The sequence below is a fragment of the Hyperolius riggenbachi genome, chromosome 8 (genome assembly GCF_040937935.1).
Source record: "Hyperolius riggenbachi isolate aHypRig1 chromosome 8, aHypRig1.pri, whole genome shotgun sequence".
NCBI classification, from domain to species: domain Eukaryota; kingdom Metazoa; phylum Chordata; class Amphibia; order Anura; family Hyperoliidae; genus Hyperolius; species Hyperolius riggenbachi.
Genome location: NC_090653.1, coordinates 150,239,446 through 150,254,735, shown reverse-complemented (window position 1 = coordinate 150,254,735; position 15,290 = coordinate 150,239,446). Strand labels below are relative to the sequence as shown.

At 43.4% G+C, this 15,290-nt stretch overlaps 1 protein-coding gene across 2 annotated transcripts in view; it reads right to left on the bottom strand.

Moving 5' to 3' along the window:
* Positions 1 to 5,210: 5,210 nt before the first annotated feature.
* Positions 5,211 to 15,290, bottom strand: part of ZC4H2 (zinc finger C4H2-type containing) — a 31,241-nt gene continuing 21,161 nt past the window's right edge. Inside the window, exons 3-5 of one of the 2 annotated variants that reach the window (XM_068249628.1) lie at positions 11,027 to 11,199; positions 7,429 to 7,591; positions 5,612 to 5,810 (exon numbers count right to left, since the gene is read on the bottom strand). In XM_068249628.1, coding sequence (XP_068105729.1) covers positions 5,697 to 5,810; positions 7,429 to 7,591; positions 11,027 to 11,199 — 450 coding nt within the window. In that variant the 3' untranslated portion in view covers positions 5,612 to 5,696. Of the gene's footprint in view, positions 5,811 to 7,428; positions 7,592 to 11,026; positions 11,200 to 15,290 lie in introns of both variants that reach the window. The other variant, XM_068249629.1, reaches the window with a different exon arrangement.

The window sequence follows — 15,290 nt, the reverse complement described above, 5'->3', positions numbered from 1 at the left end:
AATATATCATGTAGGAGAGACACACATTCTTCTTAACAAAACATCTCTAGTAGTGATGTTCAAATCCGGATCCGGGAGACACCCGGATAGTTGCTATCCGGATATCTCACAGTAAACCTGTGTGCGGGGGGCTGGGGGGGTCAATCTTACCTGTCAGACGTCTTCTTGGTCAGTCCCTGGCGCTTCCCACGATGCTTTCCATGCGCATCACGTGACTACAAACACTTCCTCGTTCAACCCGGAAGGAGGAAGTGTTTGTAGTCACGTGACCACCGCGTGGACCGCATCGTGGGAGGCACCAGGGACGGACGAAGAAGACGTCAGACAGGTAAGATTGACCCCCGCCCACCCCGCACAGGTTTACTGGGAGATATCCGGATAGCAACTATCCAGGTGTCCCCCGGATCCGGATTTGAGCATCACTGATCTCTAGTTCACTCAGGTTTGATGGCTTCCGAGAATGGACAGCTCTTTTTAACTCACACCACAGATTTTCAATTATATTCAGGTCTGGGGACTAAGATGGAAATTCCAGAACATTGTACTTGTTCCTTTGCATGAATGTCTTAGTGGATTTTGAGCAGTGTTTAGGGTCGTTGTCTTGTGGAAACATCCAGCTCTGGCGCAACTTCAGCTTTGTCACTGATTCCTGGACATTGGTCTCCAGAATCTGCTGATACTGAGTAGAATCCATGTGTCCCTCAATTGACAAGATTCCCAGTCCCTGCACTGGCCACACGGCATGATGGAACCACCACCAATTTTTACTGTAGGTAGCGGGTGTTTTTCTTGAAATGCTGTGTTGTTTTTCCTCCATACATAACACCCCTTGTTATGCCCAAATAACTAAATTTTAGTTTCTTCAGTCCACAGCACCTTATTCCAAAATTAAGCTGGCTTGTCCAAATGTTCTTTAGCATACCTCAAACGGCTCTGTTTGTGCTGTGGGTGGAGAAAAGGCTTCCTCTGCATCACTCTCGCATAAAGCATCTCCTTGTGTAAAGTGCGCCGAATGGTTGAATGATGCACAGTGACTCCATCTGCAGCAAGATGATTCTGTAGGTCTTTGGTGCTGGTCTGTGGGTTGACTCTGACTGTTCTCACCATTCGTCGCTTCTGTTTATCCAAATTTTTCTTTTTCTGCCACTTCAAGCCTTAACTTGAACTCTTCCATTTCTTCAATATGTTACTAACTGTGGAAACAGACAGCTGAAATCTCTGAGGCAACTTTCTGAATCCTTCCCCTAAACCATGATGGTGAACAATATTTGTCTTCAGGTCATTTGAGAGTTGTTTTGAGACCCCATGTTGCTACTCTTCCGAGAAAATTAACCACATAAGGACCACAGTCTTTTCGCCCCTTAAGGGCCAGAGCCTTTTTTTCCATTCAGACCACAGCAGCTTTAACATGTGGTATTGCCATACTCAGGAAAAGTAGTAGCATTGATGGGTGTCTCAGGGGGTGATAAGAGGGAGAATAGATGCAATCAATGCACTGGGGAGGTGATCGGAAGGGGGTCTGAGGGGGATCTGAGGGTTTGGCCGAGTGATCAGAAACCCACACGGGGCAAATTAGGGCCTGATCTGATGGGTAGGTGTGCTAGGGGGTGACAGGAGGTGATTGATGGGTGTCTCAAGGTGTGATTAGAGGGGGAATAGATGCAAGCAATGCACTGGCGAGGTGATCAGGGCTGGGGTTTGAGGGCGTTCTAAGGGTGTGGGTGGGGTGATTGGGTGCCCAAGGGGCAGATAGGGGTCTGATCTGATGGGTAGCAGCAACAGGTGGTAACAGGGGGTGATTGATGGGTGATTGATGGGTGATCAGTGGGTGATTAAAAGGGAGAACAGATGTAAACAATGCACTTTAGAGGCGATCTGAGGGAGGGTCTGCGGGCGATCTGATGGTGTGGGTGGGTGATCAGATGCCCGCAAGAGGCAGGTTAGGGTCTGATATGATGGGTGGCAGTGACAGGGGGTGATTAACAGGTGATCAATGGGTGAGTACAGGGGAGGATAGATGTATACAATACGCGGGGGGGGGGCTGGGGAGGATCTGAGGGTGTAGGGGGTGATCAGGAGCCCCCATGGGGCAGTTTAGGACCTGATCTGAAAAACAGCGTTGACAGATAGTGACAGGAGTGATTGATGGATGATTAGGGGGGGTGATTGGGTGAAAACAAGGGTCTGGGGGAGGGCAGGGGGGGGTCTGAGGGTGCTGGGGGCGATCAGAGGGCAGGGGGGCCGGATCAGTGTGTTTGGGTGCAGACTAGGGTGGCTGCAGCCTGCCCTGGTGGTCCCTCGATCACTGAGACCACCAGGGCAGGAGGCAACCTGTTATAATACGCTTTGTATACATTACAAAGCGTATTATACACTTTGTATGCGCTGATCGACGGGTTAATAACCCACCGGGCGCTTCCGAACGGCCGGCGGGTTAGAGCAGCAGGTGGGCGGAGCCTATCGCCGGCGGCAGATCGCGTCACCAGTTACGCGATCGCCACATAACAACACCCCCTCCCGCTGGTCCGCCGATCGGCTGCCAGCGGTCCTTTGGGCCCAGCCGCTGCGTCAGCCAATCGGCTGTCAGCGGTCGTTAAGTGATTAAAGAGGGGAAATTTACAATTGACCCCCTTAAATACTCTTCTCATAATTGGATTCACCAGTGTATGTAGGTCAGGGGTCACTGAGCTTATTACAACAAAACACGCCTGATTCTATACATATAACACAAATGAGTGTTATATGGTGGGGGGGGGGGGGGGGGTACGTGTCAGCGGTCAAAAAACCATCCTCCCCTTTCCCATTCCTAACTTATTAACTCTACACAAAACTCGACATGTTTCATTTCCTAAGTTGGAAATCTTGTCAGGAGTGAAAGTACTCAGTGCTAGAGTGCCATAGTGCTAAAAACGAGTTACATTATACATATTACATATCTAGTACAACAAACAAACTGACAGAGTAACGGCCGGCATGTCGAGTTTTGTGTAGAGTTAATAAGTTAGGAATGGGAAAGGGAAGGATGGTTTTTTGACCGCTGACACGTACCCCCCCCCCCCCCACCCACCCATTTATAACCAAGCAGCTCAGGGTGACCCAAACTACTAGGAATGTATAGGGGAATAAAAGGGACCAAAAAGCCCTCCTACTAAAAAAGCAAAGCTTGGTGTAATTGCCTTCTTAAAACAGAAGGAAATTTGCAATAATTCAGTTATAAATGAACATTTGTGGTTACCCACAATGCACTACCACTAAATATGCAAATTATCCCTTTTCGCCCTTGTTAAGCCAAGCAAGCATCCAGAACCGCTGGTTTATAGCAAGCCTATAGCTTTAAGTTTTACACAGCCATATCAAACTCACATGTAGACAGCCTGTTTCGGACTTTTGGTCCTCATCAGTACATGGCAGGGCTTGATAAGGCTGTATGAGATAGGGCTATATCAATAACAAAATAGGTCTTTTTTAGCAGATTATTAAAAGTTAAGTTTTATTTATCAGTCCTCTTCGAAAAGGGTTCGTTTGAGTTATATGTCACTGAGCTTACCAAGCCAATTTAAGTTCCAATAATTAGTTCTAAAGGTTTTAGAATCAATAAAATTACAACAGTGCCCAAATTTATGCATCTGCCTAATTTTGTTTAAACAATTATTGCAAACTTTCTGTAAACTTAATTTCACTTTTCAAAATTCACTGTGTGTGTCTCCTACATGATGTACTATATTTAACTGAGATTTTTTATAGTAACAACCAACAATTTACACAGGAAAATCAAGACAAGTAACAAGGTTGCCCAAACTTTCGCATCCCACTGTATTTGTCAGTAATATAGTAAACATCACTGATAAGCAAAGTACCAACAAGACAGAAGTTGTCACTTCCATGCCTAGAAATTAACTCTTTCAGGCAGCAAAGTAAAACAAGTAAAACAGCCTAGTTATTACCGTATTTTTCAGACTATAAGACGCTGCTGACCATAAGGTGCACCTAGGTTTAGTGGATAAAAAGCAGGGGAAAAAATATATACTAACCTTGGTGCATTTATGGTGAAAGGGCATCTTGTGGATTACCCCTCTTTGTACCTCATGCCTACTTGTACCTCGTGTCTCCCTGTGTCTTCCTCTGTCCCCCTAGTGTTCTCCTGAGTCCGCCTCTGTCCTTGTGACCTCATCTATGCCTCTTTGTGTCCCCTTGTGTCCTTCTCTATGCCCTTTTGTGCCCCCATTTCCTCCTCTGCATGGACACAGTACAGGGAGTCCCCGACATTGCGGCAGGTTGAAGGTTCGCAGTGGCAGGCGTCCACAAATCAGGAACTCCCTGCATTTGGACTATAAGACACAGTGATTCTCCCCCCCCCCCCCCCCCATTTTTGGGGGAGAAAAAAGTGGGTCTTATAGTCCAAAAATTCAGTAATATATTTTTGTACTGTACATATATATGATTATCTCATCATGTCACATGTTGACTCGGGTACACTTTAAACAGTTAGTCAGCACCAGTAAGGTAGTGGTGATGATTACTGTATATCAGTGTAAATAAGCTCTCGTAAACACGTATGAGAAATGTCGCCAGAGAGGATTGGGAGTTGATTCCTTTGGGCAACATTCGAGGCCAATGCTGTTCAGACGCGTTGCATTCTGAGGAGAAGAGGGCTGATGGAAGTCCAATAGACCAGTAAATGTCACAGAGCTGATTGCTGGACAAGGCATCAGGGACCACTGTGTTCACCCTAGGATCCTCAGCAAAGGAAGCTGTCGCCTTGGCCGAGTTCCTTTTAGAGTGTGTAAAAAGGTTTTAGGCTCTATTGCAGTGTTGTCAGTCCATCTGACATGGATATATATTGTAAGGACTTGCTAGCAATGCGTGGTCCTAATGCCTTGTCATTACGACTGAAAGTTTCACTGACAACAGAGTAGTGATGTGTGCAACTAATATTTCAGCTCTTAATTGTGTTTAGAGTCATGATTTTGCAGAGGAAACTGGGGATCCCTTTTTGTTTTGAACTTGTACCTATAAATCAATTTGATTTCCACCACTGTATTTAAAACATTGAAAGATGCAGTTTTAAGAGCTACTACATTTTGTAATGTAATACGAAAGGTAATTGTACTATATTCCATATGAAAAAATAATAAAAAAAAACAAAAACCATGACTACGGTAATTGCGCCAGCTGTCATTAAGGTTTGTACACATACAGACACCATCCAGTTTCTATGAACAGTTTCCACTTTATTTAAAGGATCCATTTTCTTTCTAGAGGCCCGAAACTGAAATGCTGAAAAATATTTATTTGCAGTGGTCTTCTTTTAACTGCAGATATCCTCTGAAAGCAATGAAAATCTTTGTTCAAAGGGCAAAAAGTGAAAATAGCACCAAGATGCAAATAATTTTATGGTTCTTTTTTTTTCTTCCTATTTTCGAGTCACAGATTACATCAAACACTGGGAATGTATGATTGTAGCAGAGTTACAGTTAAACAGCCACATTAATCTGCCTTTAATTAGCAGCTTAGTTTTATACTGCAACTTTGCCATCATAATGGAACAAGCCCCTTTGTGCTTACAATACATGAAATAGAAAAACACCACACATTCAGTTCAAGATTGCACAGGAATTGGGGCAAGCACAGTTACATTATTACTAGAAAGGGAGCTGGGGTCAGGGAGTATTTGGGTTTCAAAAAGGGAATGGGTTCTATTCGTCTTGTTTCCGCTTTGGCTTCTTCGGATTCCGAGAACGGCTTTTGGCTTTGCACAGTGGACAGATGGGTGCATTGCGGTGTATCTGCTGGTGGCAAGATAAGCAGGCCTGAAAGACAATAGACACCATAAGTATGTAACATGTGTATAGACAGATGCATACAGCTATAAACGGATATACACAAAGAGAAAGACAAATAGTGATACCCTGTTTGTCTGAAAATATGACCTACCTTGAAAATAAGCACTAGCATGATTTTTCAGGATTTTTAAGGATGCTCTAAATATAAGTCCTACTCTAAAAATAAGCCCTAGTTACAGTTCTCAAAAAAGTATATTTACAGTAAGTAGTGTCGAGGCAGCTATGGTATATATGGAAAAACTAAAACCAGTTTGCAATAGAAGACATCAAGACAGAAGCCCCTTCACCAAGGAAAGCAGACACCCTCAAAAGATTTGCACTCAAAAGACCCCACAAGACCAAACACAATAAGGCCTGGTTCACATTGGCGTTAAGTGGCAAACGGATCGGTGAAGACAGATCTGATTACCAGTTGATCGGATCCATTTTCCCACCGTTGCTGTTCAGCTGCTTCCGTTCCGTTTCCCCACATCCCCCACAGACCCCCATCACCAAAAATGGATAGAATGCTCCTTTTCTTCACTAGTGTGAAGACATTTTTAGTTTTCTCATTGCCCTCAATGCAGAGCTTCAGCTTCTGTTTCCGTTCCACTGGGCTCAGCAGTCCGAAAAAATTACTCTAATCAAATTTGCGGTCCGTTCAGCGGATTGTGCGGAATGGATCGGTTCTAACAGACCAATGAGAACAGATCCATAGGTTAACATTGGATCTGTTCGCATCCTTTAGGATTCGTTCCGTTAGGGTCCAAGAATGGACAATTTTTTTCTGCAAGTGTGAATAGAGCCTAATGGTGCCCATACATACATAGATTTTTTTTCCAAGAATAAATGTAGATAGTTTTTTCATGAAAAATAAGATATTCCCTGAAAATAACCCCTAAAGCTTCTTTTGGAGTAAAAATGAATATAAGACCCTTCCTTGTTTTCATGGAAACAATGTGGATAAAGAAATGAAAAGAAAGAGAAAGGGGGAGTATGAATACTAAAAGGAAAGGGCAAAGAACAAGTTGATACACAGGAATAAGGGGGGGGGGGGGGGAGAGATAAGTAGAAGAAGAGGAAGGCTAGGTTCACACTGGGGTATTGCATGCCCTGTGAAAACAGGATCTCAGCGCAGTGGTGGGGAAAAGTCAAACTATGTGTTATGAATGCGTTGCAATGCATACAGAGAAGCATACAGTCAATGAAAAGCATGCTTCACTGAAACTGTAAACATGAGTTATGTCCACCACACTGCTAATGCGCCGATGTGATTGTACTACTACTATATAACTGCGTTGTGTTAGCTATTCCAAATCTATTCTCCAACGCAATGCACCGCAACAGACCAGTATGAGCATAGCCAAATGAAGAAATAATGAGGAAAGAGACTAAATACAGTATATATATATATATAACTAAGTATATACACTAAACATTGGTAGGACTCCCTCTGTGGCAGGATGAGTAAAAAGCATGAGAGCTACTTTGATCAATTAAGCTGTTCTGTAAAGCTTATTTACACATTCTACAGAGTGGGGTGAAGCACTCAGCAGTGTCTCATAATCCAACATTTATTGATGAAGAGTATCATGTTGGACCTTACCTTCATGGGAGGTGGTTGTTGCCTGAATGTGGCCGTCTGTCTGGTGTCTTGCTTTCTGGCTACTTGTAGCTGTTGTGCTGCTGCAGCCGCTGCCGCAAGGGACTCTGGTATAGGGGGCTCCTGAGGTTCTGTTTGCCACTCAGCTTTCTGTTTTTCAAAATAGCTGCAGTGAAACAGGAAAGTCATAGATTAGATCAGGTGAAAAACAACCTTTTTATAATGCTGTCTTTTAAACTGCTAGTAATTATAAGACTTTATAAATTGATGTAGGGATGTTATGGAGGACAACAGTCCAGCAGATGGTACATTTAGAAGATGACAGTAGAAACACATGGGAGGGGGTAAAGCAACAGGGTTTGGAAGGATGATTGAAAACAACAAAAGACAGGAAAGGAAGCAAACATGGAGAAAAGTAGAACAGCAGGGGGCAAACAAGGGGATCAGGAAAGGCAGCAAGAGCTTTGGAAGGAGGCAAGCAGTTGGATGTGGAGAAGGACAACAGAAAGGTATACATAGTACACAGGAGGAAGTAAAGATATCACAAATGTATGCAAAGTAGCCAAAAGAAGTATGTGAAAAGCAAATGAGGCTATAGAAAAGAATGATTCCCTTCTAAAGATTCACATTCTGTTGCTTTGCAGGCTAGAATGAAAATGCACATGCAAAGAACAATGTTACTACCTGAATTTATAACAGACAAGTTGAAACCCACATCATTACTCATCCTTGTCATTTTTAGAACCAATAACCTCTGCATTAATGAACTTATCACTAGTGCATTCCTTGATAATTATGCCATGTTCTCTACACTCTGAGGTTTGGTTGTGGTTATGCCGCAGCCAACGCTGCCATGTGTATGAATGTGTTTCCACCTGATAAAAAAAAAACGCAGTTTAGTGGAAATGATTATTAATTCCACATGTAGTGGAAATGAAGCCTAAAGGTGGCCATACACTGGTCGATGTGCCATTAGATCGACCAGCTGACAGATCCCTATCTGATCGAATCTGATCAGATAGGGATCGTATGGCTGCCTTTACTGCAAACAGATTGTGAATCGATTTCAGCCTGAAACCGATCACAATCTGTTGAGCTGCTCCTGCCGCCTGTCCCCCCCCCGTATACATTACCTGAGGCTGGCTCCCGGGCGTCTTCTCCGCACTGCACCGCACCGCTGTTCTTGCTCCATCCCGGCGCTTCCTTTGTTACTCCGTGACCAGGAAGTTCAAATAGAGCGCCCTCTATTTCAACTTCCTGGTCACCAGAGTGACACAGGAAGTATAAGCGTACACTGGGACATGCGGAAATGCGGTGCAGCGAGGAGAAGAGGACCCCGGAGCCAGCTTCAGGTAATGTATACATGCTCGGATCGGGCCCGAATCGTACGCCGCAAGCGACGCGCTCCTACCGCCGGGCGATCGAGGGTAATTTCCCGCACGGCGCGATCGACAGACCGATCCGATTTCGGGAGGGAATCGGATCGGCGGGTGCGTTTAGCGCAAGCGATTGGCAGCAGATCCGATCCCAGGATCGGATCTGCTGTCGAAACGGCCGTGAATCGAGCCAGTGTATGGCCTGCTTTAGGGTTATACACTCTGGTCTCCTCTATCATCCTAAAGTCCTATAACGGGTGCAACCCCCGGTATGCTCTTTTTTTTATTACGAAGAATAAGTTAAAAGAAGTAAAGAGGTCGTGATATACAGTAAACCTGTAACCAAAATGCGTGTCACAGTGTTATACATAGCAACACATACTATACTTAAAGGAGAACTGAAGTAAGAGGTATATGGAGGCTGCCATATTTATTTCCTTTTAATCAATACCAGTTGCCTGGCAGCCCTGCTGGTCTATTTGTCTGCAGTAGTATCTAAATAACACCAGAAACAAGCATGCAGCTAGTCTTGTCAGATCTGACATTAATGTCAGAAACACCTGATCTGCTGCATGCTTATTCAGGGGCTATGGCTAATAGTATTAGAGGCAGAGGATCAGCATGGCTGCCAGGCAACTGGCATTGCTTAAAAGGAAATAAACATGGCAGCCTCCATATACCTCTCTCTTCAGTTCCCCTTTAAGGGTACAATAGAAACATAAAAGGGGGGGGGGGTAATAGAAGCTGGTCCATCACCACCGGTAATGTATAGGTATGCTTTACATTCACAATTAAGGATCAAACAGTCTTAGTCAGCGATGACAGGTATCAACTCCCACAGTGCTGTACCAGATACCCACACTAATTGTCAATCAACAACCATTAAAAGAATGACACACTTTAGGTAGAGTGACCAGATTTTTGTGGGTCCAACCTGGGACGGGGGGGGAGTGAAGAATGGGGGGGAATGTGGCACGCACAGCGACGAAGACTGGGGGTGGGGGGCGGGGGTCTGCAGCGCGCTAGCCGCGGCAAAAAATGGGCGTGGCCATGACATTGTATGGGCGAAGCTAACGTAATGATGTAACAGCGAGACATAAGAAAGCAGTGTTTACGCCATGATGTGGTCAAACGAGACTTCGCATCATGGATGTGCAGAAACTGTGTGATGCTAATAGAATACTGTAACCCCAAAACAGCAAACATAGCCAACTATGACCTTTAAATAATAAATGCAGCAACAGTTACCCCAGACACCACAAAATAAATGCATTGTGAGCAACATGTTAGCACAAAATAAACGCAATGCGGGCAACCCATCAGTACAAAATAAACGCATTGTGAGCAACATGACAGCACAAAATAAACGCAATGCGGGTAACATGTCAGTACAAAATAAACGCATTGTGAGCAACATGACAGCACAAAATAAACGCAATTTGGACAACTTGACAGCACAAAATAAACGCATTGTGAGCAACATGCCAGTACAAAATAAACGCATTGTGAGCAACATGTCAGTACAAAATAAACGCATTGTGAGCAACATGCCAGTACAAAATAAACGCATTGTGAGCAAACATGACAGCACAAAATAAACGCAATTTGGGCAGCATTTCACCTGGAAAAAAAAGCATTAACTCACCTGGCAGAAGTCTTCTCTCGCTCCCGGGCGGACTCTGGCATGCAATTCCTCGGACGATCCTCCAGCCTGTGTCTCCCGCGCTGACAGGCAGAACAGGGCTACGGCAAGATGGCGCCCGAAGCCCTGTACTGGAGACACAAATAGTCTCCAGTACAGTGCTTCGGCAGCTATCTTCCCGTAGCCCTGCTCGCCTGCCGGAGACTATGCAGGCTGGAGCGGGGCTGCGGGCTATGAACTGGCGCGGCATCTATTAGACGCTGCAGCCAGTTCATGCGATCGTACGGTGGCCAGCGTCCCGAGATCGGGACGTCCCGCAGCTAAAAGCGGGACGTTTCCCGGGACCTCATGCAGCCTGGGACAGCGCCCCCCGAAGGCGAGACGCATCCCGGGCAATGCTACGTACTTTAGGACCAATCTTTCCATTTATCCCATATTAGGTGAAATTGCTGGGCTTGTTTCCTGTGCATGTATATCAACTTTTTGGTAAGTTGTATACCAACTGCTGAAGTAAAGATAGTCAAAAACTTTCACACCAACAAATACAGTCAAAGGACACATGGCCACAATCTGCCAAACTTACTCCAGGGACAGCTTTTCCTCCTCCTCGCACAAGTCTGGCAGTCTCTGCAGTCCTAGTGTCATCCTCAGTGCATCCACATGCTCCTTCAGAGGCTTGTACTCTTCATGCAGGCGACGTGTAGACTCCAACAGTTTGTTCAAGTCATTCTCTGACTGTTTAATCGTGTTCTCCATCTGCAAGTGAGAAATGTCATAATGCTAATCAATAACAAGTCTCAGATGTAGAAATAGTTTTATGTCATAAACCAGCTAAGAAGTGAAATACTAGTTCATAGAAGAAATATGCTATGGTTAGTGAGCTTTATGGCCACTACCCTTCTGAACCTCAGTGTCCTTCCTGCAGTATACCTGCTTTACCATAAAACCTAAACTGGCTACAGACATGATTATCATTATTATTATTTTTGACACAATAGGTGTGACATATTTTGAGCACTCAGAACCCCTCCCTATTACAATCTGCAAAACACACTGTGTATTTGCATATGCTCTTGAACCAAATTTGAGTAGCATCTGTGTGAGAACATGCAGATTTTTAATTGTAATGCATTGAATGAATTACATTTGTGCACATTTTAATGAATTTTTATATGTGTCAATAGACTCCAATGGAAGTGCAAACCACATTGAAATGTGGCATGCCTTGCAATCGCATACTGAAAAAAATGCATAAGTGGCAAAACACATGGGGCTCGATTCACAAAAGGGTGCTAACGCAGCATGCCTAAAAGCTTTGGGCGTGCTAACTATGGTACTAAGCAGTTATCACGCCTAAAGCTTTTATTGATCGCACGCAAAGTTTAGCGCTGCGCGATGCGCGCAAAACATTGCACCGGGACTCGACCAAAACGTCACACCGGGTGCGCCCGAAATTTTGCATTGTGCAACATTTCGGGTGCACCCGGTGCAACGTTTTAGGCGCACCCGGTGCGATGTTTTGCGTGCAGAGCTACACTTTGCGGGCCATAACTTAGCGCGCGGAAACTTTGCGCATCCTAAAGGGCTTTAGATGTGCTAATGGACTTTAAGGCGTGCTTACTAAGTTAGCACCCTTTTGTGAATCAAGCCCATGGCCTTGCAAACTACAAAAAGGCATTTGTCCCCTCCCCTCTCCCCAAAAAAAGAATAGCAATCAACCGTTAAACAATACTAATATATTTTTTATATATGCTCAATTATTTTTTCCATAGGTTTTGATACAATACGAGTCTATTTAAAAACAGTCAAAGAACAAGTTTTAAAGGATACCCGAAGTGACATGTGACATGATGAGATAGACATGTGTATGTACAGTGCCTAGCACACAAATAACTATGCTGTGTTCCTTTTTCTCTTTCTCTGTCTGAAAGAGTTAAATATCAGGTATGTAAGTGGCTGACTCAGTCCTGACTCAGACAGGAAGTGACCACAGTGTGACCCTCACTGATAAGAAATTCCTCTTTTTAGCTCTTTCCTGCTCTCAGAAGTCATTTTCTGCTAGGAAAGTGTTTTATAGTTGGAATTTCTTATCAGTGAGGGTCACGCTGTAGTCACTTTCTGTCTGAGTCAGAACTGAGTCAGCCACTTACATACCTGATATTTAACACTTTCAGACAGAGAAAGAAAAAAAGGAACACAGCATAGTTATTTGTGTGCTAGGCACTGTACATACACATGTCTATCTCATCATGTCACGTCACTTCGGGTATCCTTTAAAGCTTTCCGTAAAAGAAATGCTCACAGTTGGCGACTGGTGAACATTCTCAATATGCCGTGTTAGAGAGTCAGATTTACATCCAAGCTAAGATTCTATTTGTATGGGGGTTGTGTGTTCTCCCTGTGTTCGAACTGGGTCTTCCACTTTCTTCTCACTATTAAAGTTTTCTCCAGTTTCTTTCCACTATCAAAAAATATAGTTATTAGGGTCCATTTCCACTGCACGGGTTTGTCACTGTGAGCTGAATTTGTTAGTATTTGCCAACTGAAATCACACCATAGAAATGTTGGGAATCAGAGCAGGCCGTTTCCATCAGTGCAATGCAATTTCGACAGAACAGCAAATGTACGGTGTGATGGATTTGCCTGCGTCAGCTGGGCCATTCTCACAACAGTGCGCGCACTAAGGCTTGCTTCAGAGGTCCCCACCAAGTAGAGTTTTGCTTACGGTATATCTGTAGAAGGTTAGTCAGGAAAGTGTTTACACTTCCAACTACACATTTATGAAACTTCCCCTGTCCAGGGGGGTAATAAACCCCTTACTTCCTTCTGGCTTGCCAAATCTACATTCCTAGATCCGATTTTCAGAGAATTGAGATAAGTCAGGAAACAAAATACCTACATAAAACATTTGTTTTATTTGACAAAAGGTCACAGGCATAGTGTATTTAACGGCAATCAGCAAAAATTGTGCTTAATTTCTCTAGTGTGCACCCCTAGCACTATTAAAGAGACACTGAAGCGAAAAAAAAATTATGATATAATGATTTGTATGCGTAGTACAGCTAAGAAATAAAACATTAAGATCAGATACATCAGTGTAATTGTTTCCAGTACAGGAAGATTTAAGAAACTCCAGTTGTTATCTCTATACAAAAAAGCCATTAAGCTCTACGACTTTCAAAGTCGTGGAGAGGGCTGTTTTCTGACTTTTATTATCTCAACTGTTAGTTAATTTTTTTACTTTTCCTCTGCCAGAGGAGAGGTCATTAGTTCACAGACTGCTCTGAGAGAATCATTTTGAATGCTGAGTGTTGTGTAATCTGCACATATTATAGAATGATGCAATGTTAGAAAAAACACTATATACCTGAAAATAAAAATATGAGAATATTTTCTTTGCTGCTAATCTTCTAGTAATTATTCATAGTACACAACCAATTTTTTTTTTTGCTTCAGTGTCTCTTTAAGAAAAGCGATATGGCTCCTGGCCTAAAAATTTTGGACACCCCTGCCTTAGATAAAATAATGCTAGAATGTTGAAGAAATATCAGTTTCGAGCCCTATTCTAAGAAATTTGTTAGGACTAACTAAATATGTAATAATATATAGGTATATATTTTTAATTCAACGATATGTGTTATTCACTTTAATCAAGAAACATAAAAAGGTTAACAATAAGACTATTAATTATCGTTATATTCCTTTTTTCATTTCATTCTGTATTACTTCTAAATTCCCATTTTCAATGCAATATATCTCCTCTATAAAATCTTTTTTATTTGTTTGTATTAAAATGCCATGACACGAGAAACAAGAGGTATAACACAACAAACCTTTAAGATATTTTCATCTGATCCTTGAAGTTTTTACAGTTATTTTGATCATGTTAATGACAAAACATTGTGACTCAGTTTAGCGATGCTATTGTAAACATGCTTGTTCCATTTATTCTGCAGTTGTCATAAAACTAATGGAGTGGTGGATGTGAGCAGAGGCTGCAATTTCAATAGAGCTGGGAGACAATCGCTGTCATTGGCTGGAAGACACAATGACAAGGTGATATAAAAAGTACCCCCTCACCCAGTTCCCTGAGTAGGGCTGAACTTTCATACCTATGATTTAGCCAACGGGAAATTAGGGCTCAGGGTAAAGCTGACAAATGGCTCACCTTGCTCCTGCACAAGTCTTGGCGGCGAAAATTAATATTCCCTCTCCAGGCTGCCATGGATAAAGGGAGAAAGATGTAACTCAGCTCCCAGCTATTGCCTAATTAGTGTTTTTGTAGTAATTTGTGCTCCATCTTTTAACGGTGCCCAAATTACTCACTGAGCGCCACTATAGCCGTTATTCCTATGCTGGCGCCGGCTGCACCCCAAACTCCGGCACTGTTTTTACAGCACTCGCTCTAGTGCCCCTCCTCTCTCTGAACATACCTCCCAGTTCACACATAAGTGATGCAGCATTAGATGTTGCATGCCCCTAGGCTGCCAGGCTGTGGGCTCATATCATCAAAGCCTAAGTACAAATGAGAGGAGTGTAAGCACTATAATGTTAGGGAGCAAGAACAGAAGTTGCAACCATGTGTGCTGTGGGGGTGGGGCTTCCACTGTATTTAAGCTCTGCTGAACTGGTACCCACAGAAAAAATAAATTCAGAGGAAGGAACCATGAAGGGAAATAACTTCCATTAGGCAAGTATTGAGGTTTATTCCCGAAGTTTGATGTGATTTACCTTCAAACCGCCTGTTTACTTGTCAACAAACAAAGGTAAGTAAGTAGGGTGAGCTCTTCATCATTGTGATCTTCACAAAAAAAGGTTCCTTCTTATCCCCAGAGGAAGCTTGCAAT